The 12,100-nt window shown below is 25.9% G+C and overlaps 1 protein-coding gene across 1 annotated transcript in view; it reads right to left on the bottom strand.

Moving 5' to 3' along the window:
- Positions 1 to 12,100, bottom strand: part of LOC111620118 (nesprin-1-like) — a 307,506-nt gene that overhangs the window by 162,571 nt on the left and 132,835 nt on the right. The window contains exons 42-49 of the mRNA XM_023361978.1: positions 9,903 to 10,067; positions 6,926 to 7,143; positions 2,764 to 2,872; positions 2,539 to 2,679; positions 2,249 to 2,410; positions 1,765 to 2,088; positions 710 to 853; positions 457 to 621 (exon numbers count right to left, since the gene is read on the bottom strand). Of these exons, the coding sequence (XP_023217746.1) occupies positions 457 to 621; positions 710 to 853; positions 1,765 to 2,088; positions 2,249 to 2,410; positions 2,539 to 2,679; positions 2,764 to 2,872; positions 6,926 to 7,143; positions 9,903 to 10,067 (1,428 nt within the window). The remainder of the gene's footprint in view (positions 1 to 456; positions 622 to 709; positions 854 to 1,764; positions 2,089 to 2,248; positions 2,411 to 2,538; positions 2,680 to 2,763; positions 2,873 to 6,925; positions 7,144 to 9,902; positions 10,068 to 12,100) is intronic.

Raw genomic sequence — 12,100 nt, 5'->3', positions numbered from 1 at the left:
TATATATATATATACCTCGCCGGGTGTTGCGTTAGCTGGCTGAGTGCCGCTATGGCCGTGGGCGAAGGAGTCGTCCCCAGTCAGTGATGTATTTAACCAAGTAAGGTTATATCTAAATCTAATATACTTCTGGAAGCGAAGACTAGCTCGAGGGTCTGGGTAGCGTAACTGGTAAGCGCGCCGCACGGCAAGCGGAGGCTGCGGGTTCGAGTCCCGCCCCGGGCCAGTTCTTTTATTCCAGAAGATTCTAAATTTATTTATTGATTTATTTATTTAATTTTAATTATTAATTTAATTAAGAGATGGCGCCTAACGTCTACCTCTAGTGTCAAATTACTTTATTCCAATCATTTAATTAGCCATATTATAGCCCGATATTTAGGCGATCGTTTGGTGATGATAATAATTTTAATTTCACAAGAGAACTAAAATGTATAAATTTAAATATTCCTTTACTTCAAGTGCAGATTTTCGTTCTTGTAGAGAAGCCATATCACCCGTTAAAACTGACAACTGCTGAAGTTCCTTTTCAGGCTCCGCTAACCATTTTTCAGCTTCTGCCAATTTTACTTCGAAAAATTCATGATCACGACAATACTGTTCCCATTTTTTAACTGCCTCCTAGATCATAAATAAAATAATTTTATGCACATAATTTATAAAATTAATGTTATTTGACAAATTAATTAATTAAATTATTAATTTTTACCTTAACATTATTCTTCAAACTTTGATACCTGCTATTTAGTTTTGCCATTTGAGGAGTTAGCAGTGTTTCACCTTTTATTTGTTCAATTTTAGTGGAGAGAGAAATTATTTCTGGTTCTTTTGAACAAACATCTTTTTCTAATTCCTATTTATGAATAAACAATTTAATTAACTCAGAATAATAATAAAAACATAAAGTTAGATCAAATTTTATAATTTATTATTTTGTAATCATAAATCAATAATTATTGCTGAAGACTTTCTGCATGATTTAAAAATATATTTAAATCACAGCATTATATTTTGTTAAAGAATGCTATATAAGAATATAAAAATATTTTTATGTACTTCTCATTATCACTCACTATTATTATATTTTAATAAATTAATTTGTGCTTTCATTAAAAATTAAGGTAATATTGATTGGTAATGAAAAGTACATAACGATATTTTTATCTACTTAGCTTTGTTTTATTATTTTGATAATTATTTATTTTAATATAAAATAAATTTATTATAAGCATATATATTAGGGATCAACTAAATTATAGCAAAATTTAGTAATACTTATTATTTTTACATATTGTTCTCATCATATTAATTTTGTACATATATTAATTACCCATGAAAATAAGATATAAAACAATTAATAAATGTTGCCAAATATATAATCAACAATTTTATATTAATCTATTTTTGTTAAAATTTCATTAATTTATTTAAATAACCCTTCAATCATTGTAATAAATCTTTGAAATCATTATTAATAACACAGTAAAAATAATAAAGTATTTGTATTAATAAATAATAAAATTTTCATTATTTATTGAAAATAATAAAAATTTTATTATTTAAATAATTATTGGAAAAATTGTTTGCAGCAAAAAATTTTTATGTTGAATACAAATAAATAAATAAATAAATAAATGGGAAAAAATGGGGTAAATTCATATTAGTAGAATATATCATTTCTGTTATTGAAAAAAAGTAAGCATTTAGAACACCTACATTTTGGCCTGCCGATAATATGATAGTGTGGAAATTTAACGAGTTTACCTTGATTTTATCTATCTGTTGTAGCTTTGTTTCCAGGCAATTTCGTAGGGGCTGATCACGTAATTGTCCTTCCTTAGTTGTTACCCAACCTTCAAGATTTCCTAATACACTCTCAAAATTATCATGATCAGCTATTGTTTGTAATAAACTTTCTTGATTAATCTTGCATTGATTAATGAAGCTGTTCCAGTCATCTTCCAGATTTTTCAGATCTTCAGTCAGAACAGAACAGCCAGAACTATCTGTATGCTGTAATATTTTCTGTAATTCTTTATTTAATTCAGCTAATTTTTCTTTTCCGTCACTTTCGGCATCAAGAACAGACTGTAAGAAATATTAACTTTCATATTTAATTTTTTTTAATACTTAGAAATTTATAGTTTGTAATTTCTAACAATATAAATTGTATATCAAAATTGAAAAGATAGACACTTTTCTAAATACATTTTAGATGTGTACAGTACATTTATAAATAAAAACTTACTCTAATTGCTGTTAATTTTGTCTTCAAAGTGTCAATATCATTGTGATCAAAACTAGAATCAATAGTAGCTTTAAGAATCCTCAGCCAATCTTGAAATTTTTCAAAATTTTGTTGATAAGTTTCATGCTCATTGACATAATTTTCACATGTTTCAATATGTTTCTAGACAATCAAATGTATATCATCAATAATAAATTAAAGTTAATTATATCCATCAACATATTGCATTAAAATAAATAGTTTAATGGTATTTCATTATATTGAAAATATATTCAAAGATATTTTCTTACTTTCATTGTAGAATTTAAATCATTATATTGTGTTTGTAAATCTTTGGCTTTTTGAACTGCAGAAGTCTCTGGTAAAGGTTTGGCTTTATCCTGAAGTTTGTTTATGATAGATTGATGAGATAGAATATCTTGAAGAACTGACTATAAAGAAATGTGATCAATAAGATAATTAAATTGAACTGTAAAAAATTATATATTTAATAATTTCAATTAAAATTTGCTTACTTTCAGGTTTTGAAACTGCAATTTTTTTTCACTTAAACTTGGTTTCAATTTAACTTGAGAACCAACTTGATCAGAAACTTGCACTAACCATGCAATTACTTGGTTGCAACTAAGTTATAAAAAAATTATAATAAATCTTAATAAATGAATAAATAACTTATATAGTATAATAATATATATATCAAATTCAAAAATTCATAATGAGAAAAACAAAGGATAATTACAGTGATACCCCGAACTTACGCGATAGGTGGAACCGAGCGATAACCGCGTAAGTCGAATTCGCGTAAGTCGGGGTATAATTTCGCAATTTGTATAAAACCCAAGTCGGATGTATGTAAGCTAATACATGTTCTCGTTTATCTTATCTCGTCTTTTAATTCGTTCATGGTTACAAGAAATCACCACACAGAGTCTCTCAAGTCTCCGTAGATATAACAAACACAGAAATAAATAACAGAAAATAAATTGTAGCTATGTGTCAATTCCGCGCGACACGTCCGAACATGTAAGCCGAACAATAGTGTGGGGGGAGTAAGTAATCAAGAATTGTGTGACGCTCAAACAAAAGATGAATCGATGAGATTTGAAAATCGCGTAAGTCGGGGTAGCGTAAGTCAAGGTATTACTGTATATGGCAATTAATATGAATTTTATATACCCACAACTACTGTAAATGATCAGGCTAAATTTGGATATAATGATTATAAATTAGAAATGAATTTTATAAAAATGTACTCACTAATGATGCCAAACTTAGAATAAGAGTAAACTGCAATGCCTTTCATTATTAAAGTCGTTTATTTAAAAAAGTTTTTAACTATAAGCAAACTACTTTTGACATTTCTAAAATGTCTTCTTCAGCAGAGCATACATAATATTCAATATAATAATATAAATTTTTCGAGTAAATGACTTTACTGAAAGACAGTGTAATTTATTCTTATTATAAATTTATAAATTATAAATAAATTCAAATTACAATTATTGCAGAAAAACATTTATGAAATTCTTACTTTATTTAAGGACTTGTTACATCAAAAAGAACAGCACAAAAAATAAACCAACAACAAATCGCTTAACTTTCCCAGCAACATTTAAAATTCTGGTGGCGCTATCTGTTGTGATATTTCATTAAAAAACTGTTTACATTTTTAATTATTATAAAATGGAAAAAAGCTTAATTTTGAAGATAGGGATGAGTTTTATTAAAAAATTGTAAATGTTAATGTAAAGTATTGTAAACAAAGTTGTGAACAGAGAGGGAACAAAAGAAGTGCTGACCTCTCTAATTGGATCCACATGTGGTCCGGTGATAGACCACTTGCCAGATGGTGAACTCCTGGCCATAAACAAGTTGGTCAGAATATCGGTGAACATAAATGTAAGCTTCACAATAAAAGTAGACCTGGGTGAAAGCAGTTCACACAAAGAAGATTTGTAATTGGTCGGAAGTTTCCATCCAACAAATCCTTAAATTGCAGAGCGAACAGGAGAGGGGAAAGAAGGGCAAGAGACTGGTAACACGAAAGTCTCAGGCACTTAGGAAGCCCGCTGAGCTTAGAAAAAGCATACTCCTCTAATAACTATCTCAGGAATGGGTAAATGCTAAGACTGGACGAACCATGTAGTTGAGCCGCTCCACAGGCTGACTGAGGCCTCTCCAGAGCTTAGTAGTTCCTGGAAGCCAATCTAGTACATGCGGCACCACACTTTGTGTATCCTGTATTTACTGTGTTTTCCAACTTGTATACTCCATATATATATACTGTATATCCCAAATAAACTGTAAATATTGTCTATCTTGAGTGTGGAGGTGTACTCTCAACAAACCTGGATCAAACTATATCTAGTCGTGACAAATATGGCAAACCAACTCAATGAGACAGAGTTTGGGGAAGAAAGTTCACTGCTAATAATGAGTAAAATCGTTATTAAGTCTGAGATACACACAATCCCCATTATCTCTCCACTCCCTTGTCCTTTGACACCAAAATTTAATAGCATCAATCCCCCTAATAAACAAACTTCCCTGCAAAATTTCAGAAATTTCTAACAGAAAGCACAGGAGTTATTAAGCTTCAAACAGAGTGAACAAAATCATGTCCCACACACATTAACATCCATACATACAGAAATTACACCCCAAATTTTTTTGCATTTCTTGACGTTTTAAGTGTTTTAATTCCAAAAATGTAAAAATCTTTGAGATCATTTTTTGACCGATTACAAAAGTAACTGGAAGATGACAATTGCTTTTCAGATATTTATTGTAACTCAAATCTGATGAACAAACAGATTTGTGTTGTAATAAATATCTGAATAGTAATTGTCATCTTCTAGTTTTTGTGTGCTCTTCTCCTTGATGTAACAAATCCTTAAATGAAGTAAGGTTCTTGTAAACATTTTTCTACAATACTTATAATCAAGGTCAAGAAGCATTAATGAAAAATTCAAATTAAAATCCTATTTATAAAAGTTAGAATTTTTTTTATCAAAGTCTAAATTTTCATAAATAAGGCCTGAAAAATCTCTAAATTTACTTAAATATTAATTAAAAATATGCTTTTGATATTTTTAGAATAAAGAACAGACTGTAAGAAATATTAACTTTCATATTTAATTTTTTTTAATACTTAGAAATTTATAGTTTGTAATTTCTAACAATATAAATTGTATATCAAAATTGAAAAGATAGACACTTTTCTAAATACATTTTAGATGTGTACAGTACATTTATAAATAAAAACTTACTCTAATTGCTGTTAATTTTGTCTTCAAAGTGTCAATATCATTGTGATCAAAACTAGAATCAATAGTAGCTTTAAGAATCCTCAGCCAATCTTGAAATTTTTCAAAATTTTGTTGATAAGTTTCATGCTCATTGACATAATTTTCACATGTTTNATCAAAAAAATTTTTATTTTCAGGTCATAATTAAACTACTTTTAAAAATAATGTTAATTTACCTATCATCAAATGTACTCCAAGCCATCAAAGCTGTTTCTATAGCTTTAATTACTTCATTTACTTTCTTCCATTTTGACATCCATAATTCTCTTAGCGATCTCATTTCTCCTCGAATATGATCTCTTCCAGTCATGCTGAGATTTAAATAAATAGTTTCTCCCGCGTCGGTAACAGCATTAAGTAAAACTAAACTGTGTTCCTTTTTAGACAGTAGATCCTAATAATAACAATAATTTTAAATAATTAACAAAATATTACAATTTAAATAATATATATTTATGTATAATATGTAAACGAGTTTTAGTTATTTTGAATTACATATACATATCATCTTTAGAAGACACTACCTATAAAAAAATTATGAATTTTATAAGAAAATTTATAGTTAAATCAAAATACATATATAAAATTAACTAAAATAAAATATACATATAAACTTTTTAACAGTTTAAAAAATCAATTTGTTAAAATTGCTTAAAAATATTCATATTAAACATTTTTAAACAGTTTAAAGTGTTTAGAATGATTTAAGGTATGGTTTTAAATGATGCTTAATCTGTAATTAAAACTCTCTTCTATTACCTGTTTTAAACATTTTATTTCTAACTTAAATTTCCAAAAATATTTATAAATAAATATCTGTTAGAACAGGTAGGTTTCATTTAATGTCTTATTATTTCAGTATAGAATATACATATTTAACTTGTAATATTTTCCTATAATAAATATAAACATTATAAAAAATAAACTTAACACCAAAGGATGGAAAATTTATATTGTATAATATATTTTAATGTATAATCACAGCCAAGTGGAAATAATATAAAATTTTAACATAGATATTAGTTCATCTAGGAAGGAAAAAAAAATGTTCAAATAAGGATAAGTTCTATTAATTAAACACAAATATTACTATCAGTGATAAAAAGTAACTGCTGGTTAATAAATTTGAATAAATCATGAAAATCTTGAATTCTGGCAATTTTAAAACAGATATTCAAAAAATTTATGATTTGAATTCAATAGCTACTCAATAATGCTTTTTACTATTTTTGATCATTTAGTAGTATATAAACACATTTACTTTTTACATTAAATTATTTTTTATATTTATCCTAAACAACCTGTATCTTTTAAATTTTTTTATTTTCAGGTCATAATTAAACTACTTTTAAAAATAATGTTAATTTACCTATCATCAAATGTACTCCAAGCCATCAAAGCTGTTTCTATAGCTTTAATTACTTCATTTACTTTCTTCCATTTTGACATCCATAATTCTCTTAGCGATCTCATTTCTCCTCGAATATGATCTCTTCCAGTCATGCTGAGATTTAAATAAATAGTTTCTCCTGCGTCGGTAACAGCATTAAGTAAAACTAAACTGTGTTCCTTTTTAGACAGTAGATCCTAATAATAACAATAATTTTAAATAATTAACAAAATATTACAATTTAAATAATATATATTTATGTATAATATGTAAACGAGTTTTAGTTATTTTGAATTACATATACATATCATCTTTAGAAGACACTACCTATAAAAAAATTATGAATTTTATAAGAAAATTTATAGTTAAATCAAAATACATATATAAAATTAACTAAAATAAAATATACATATAAACTTTTTAACAGTTTAAAAAATCAATTTGTTAAAATTGCTTAAAAATATTCATATTAAACATTTTTAAACAGTTTAAAGTGTTTAGAATGATTTAAGGTATGGTTTTAAATGATGCTTAATCTGTAATTAAAACTCTCTTCTATTACCTGTTTTAAACATTTTATTTCTAACTTAAATTTCCAAAAATATTTATAAATAAATATCTGTTAGAACAGGTAGGTTTCATTTAATGTCTTATTATTTCAGTATAGAATATACATATTTAACTTGTAATATTTTCCTATAATAAATATAAACATTATAAAAAATAAACTTAACACCAAAGGATGGAAAATTTATATTGTATAATATATTTTAATGTATAATCACAGCCAAGTGGAAATAATATAAAATTTTAACATAGATATTAGTTCATCTAGGAAGGAAAAAAAAATGTTCAAATAAGGATAAGTTCTATTAATTAAACACAAATATTACTATCAGTGATAAAAAGTAACTGCTGGTTAATAAATTTGAATAAATCATGAAAATCTTGAATTCTGGCAATTTTAAAACAGATATTCAAAAAATTTATGATTTGAATTCAATAGCTACTCAATAATGCTTTTTACTATTTTTGATCATTTAGTAGTATATAAACACATTTACTTTTTACATTAAATTATTTTTTATATTTATCCTAAACAACCTGTATCTTTTAAATTTTTTTATTTTAATAAATTTAATTTATATTTACATAGTACATTTGTATAAATTTTTACTTTAACTTAAATTAAATATAAAGTTTTACTCACACTTAATGTAATCATTTTTATTTTCTTTAGTTATAAGCATAAATTTTGTAGGAGAGAACAAATCATACCAGTAATTGATTATTCCAATTTTATTATAACAAGTAATGCATGTTGGGTCTTCTGCCCTTCCTCAGTCTTTTATTAAAGATCTTTGATTATTAAAGTAAAACTATGATAAAATTTAAAAAAAAAAAAAAAATTTAAACTTTATCATAGATTTATTTTAATTTTATTTATGTATTTCTTTTTGATCAACCTTATAGAAATTCACATTTATTTTCACTTTTATAAAGCTTGATTCACCCAGTGGTCACTAACATAATTTTAAAAAATAGTCATAGATCTGTAATAAAGGACTGAGGAGAACAGAAGGTCCAAAATGCATTTCCTGTTATGATAAAGTTGGAATAGTCAATTACTGGTGTGTTCCTTGTGTGATTTGTTCTCTTTACCAAAATTTATGCTTATAACTAAAGGATATTTCAAGGAAATGAGTAGCAATTAAACAACATTCTTATTTTGTTTCTGATATTTTTATATTAAGATAATCAATTTATAAATGTTAAAATTACTTTAATTAGCCCATAATTTTAATTACACTAACTGAGAGACTAGATGATTTATGTCACACTTTTTTGTGACCAACAATAACACGAATGCTCTCAAATTTTGAATGAAGATGAACAACGATATTGTTTAAGTATACAGTAGAGTCCCACAAATTTGACTTAATGTGGACTGAGATGATAGCAAGTTAGTAAAATATGATTAGTTTTACAGCATAGCAGTAATGCTAGTTTAAATAGTAGAATTTTTGTAAATGTATTATATGTGCAAATTCATATACAAATTAACTACATAACAATAGTGGCTATTTCTATTTGTGGTTAAATTTTAATTTAAAAAAAAATATTGGCTATTTGGTGGCTACTTTCGAGTTAGTGACAATTTGCATCATGACATTTTGCAGAGGCACCTTGGAAAAGGGGTTATATTGTTTGTTAACATACATAGAATTGATGCTATTATCAAGTGTTGTCAGTGAATAATGATAACTTATTTGATCTTAAATGTTAAGTTATACAGGCAGAAGTTAGATATTTTATATATATATATTTTCTATCTTCAATGACATGATGAGTTTTATTGACCGTCAAGTCAAAATAAAATACATTTCTAATATTTGTTGATGAATATATTAATAGTGTCAATTTAACTAAACACAATTTGCCTTATTGGATATTTACAATAGTTATATGTAGAGATCTCAAACTTCAATATAAAATTTGATTTAATTTAAAATTTAAAATTAAAGTTTTGATATCTCCACATACAGCTATTATTTCAGGTTTTAATTTATAGAATAAATAGAAATAGAAATTTTAAATTTCCAGAAAAAGTAAGGATATAAAATTATAATTACTTGTACATTAATTATAAAGCTTTCTACTTTGCAATTCTAAGTAAACAATGAAATTGAATTGACTTAAAAACTTTTGATAATAAAGATTTTTCTAAATCACCACTTATTCTAGCTGTTCTTCAATTACTCATAATTATTTAATTGTATATTCAATTGTTCAATAACAAGTTTCACATCTGAATAAAATTTTTGTTTTTATTGTTTAGTGTAAAATATTTATAACTATGTTATTAATTTAAAATCACTAAAAACAATAGTTATTAATATGTCTCTTTTTTCATAATTTACAATTAATGTATTAATTATTATATTTAAATAAATACCTTTAATGTCTCCAAATTGTTTTCCAATATACTTTTATCTTTTCCGATATCTGAAGTAGCTTCTAATCTTTGATTCATTACTTCTAGCCAAGTTTTTAAATCTGTTTTTGCCTGTTCATATGTCTTTTGAGTTTGAAGTAAACTTTGTAATTTATCTTCAAATTCCTAAAATATAATAAAATTCTAATCTTTACTTACACCCAAATTATAAGATATTAAATAAAATTAAACAGCTAAAATGAAAGAACATTAAAAAAGAGAAACATGAATATATTAAAAATTAAATAACACTTTAATTAATATTCCAATTTTTTTTTAATCATAAAAACAATATTTATTTAAACAATATAGAATAAACTGAAATCAATATAATAGAAATTCTCATTCCTAACATATTATTGTTCTTTATTTTCTTATCTCCATTCTGCTTTATTACTTTAGAACTATTAATACAGTAAAACCTCTCCAGATGGTCACCCTTTTAGATGACTATATTTTCTTAGAACAGAATTTTTAATTCTCTTTAAGCCAGCCACTCCTTTATCCACCAATAACCACCTGGACTCATAATCTCTTCATGTGAAATACTCTCTTTGAGGCAACCACCAGTTTCATCATTCCAGATAAGATAATGAAATTGAAATCGTGGGCATGTACAATGTACAATGTTGTATATGTTTCACTGTTGTGTTAGGTATAAAAATTCATCTTAAATCTGTTTTTCTAACTTCAATGTCTTTATTTTCTCTTATTTGCTTATACTGTGGAGAATATACATAATTTTCTGTTAATATTTTCAACAACAAGTTAGCCTATGCTTTAATCTTGTTAAACTTCATAATATAACAAAGCCAGTGAATTTAATCTTTCAATTAATAGGGATAGATAAAATGATAATTGATGACAACAAATTTGGGTAGGATTTGGCAATTTTTGAAATTTGTTTGACCAAGTAGAAAATAAATTAAAACAGAAAAAGAATGTGTCCATTTCACATTACTTGAAATCAAACATTTAAGACTATACATTACATTTTCATGTATAGTACACAGAATTATGTGTGATATCTTAATAAATTATTGTTCTTGCTATATAGTGTTATAAATAATAAACATCTTAAAGCCTAATGAGTATATAGTGAAACATCTAATGATTGCTGAAAGATCAGGCTAGAATTTGGCTAATTTATTCCAGAAGGTTCTAAATTATTTAATAATTTATTAAAATTTATAATTATTAATATAGTTAAGAGATAGTGCCTAACATCTACCTTTAGTGACAAATTACTTTATATTAATCATTTAGTTAGCCAAATTCTAGCCCGATCTTTCAGGCAATCGTTGGATGTTTTATTACGTAGTGTTAATCAACACAGCATTTTAAAAAAAGTTTTATTGTATAGAAGATAATGTCTTGCCAAAATACAATGAAAACATCAGTCTGCCAGGTATATAGATGACTTATTAATAATATGGAGAAGAAGGCCTAACATAGTAAACTTCATCAACAACAATATTTTTATACCATATGGATTCGTGTTAGAGTTAAAACAAGAAAGTGATAAGAATGCACATTTTCTGACATAGAGCCTAGGCTTAAAGGAGGGGTGATTAATATGAGCATCTACAAGAAACCCATATATAGCCTGCAATTAATTCCATGGGTACTATACAATCCAATGAACTACAAATTAGCACCCTTCAGTTCCTGGATAAGAAGAGCCTATACACATTGTGTCAACATACAAGACAGAGATAAGGAGCTGGAATATATCAAAACCATGGGGAAACAATTTGGATATAAACATAAGAATACTGTATAGATGATCTAAGAAAGAAATACTTAAGAAAAAAGAAAAAAAAATGCAACAAAGAAGGAAATGAATAATGAGAACTCAATTACAGAGTATAGGGCTCCCCTCTATAAAAGTTTTGATATCTCCACATACAGCTATTATTTCAGGTTTTAATTTATAGAATAAATAGAAATAGAAATTTTAAATTTCCAGAAAAAGTAAGGATATAAAATTATAATTACTTGTACATTAATTATAAAGCTTTCTACTTTGCAATTCTAAGTAAACAATGAAATTGAATTGACTTAAAAACTTTTGATAATAAAGATTTTTCTAAATCACCACTTATTCTAGCTGTTCTTCAATTACTCATAATTATTTAATTGTATATTCAATTGTTCAA

Source organism: Centruroides sculpturatus, unplaced genomic scaffold (genome assembly GCF_000671375.1).
Source record: "Centruroides sculpturatus isolate CEXI.00-Female unplaced genomic scaffold, Cexi_2.0 scaffold109, whole genome shotgun sequence".
In the NCBI taxonomy this organism is placed as follows: Eukaryota; Metazoa; Arthropoda; class Arachnida; order Scorpiones; family Buthidae; genus Centruroides; species Centruroides sculpturatus.
The sequence above is the reverse complement of the archived record's forward strand: the minus strand, read 5'-3'. Positions and strand labels throughout refer to the sequence as shown.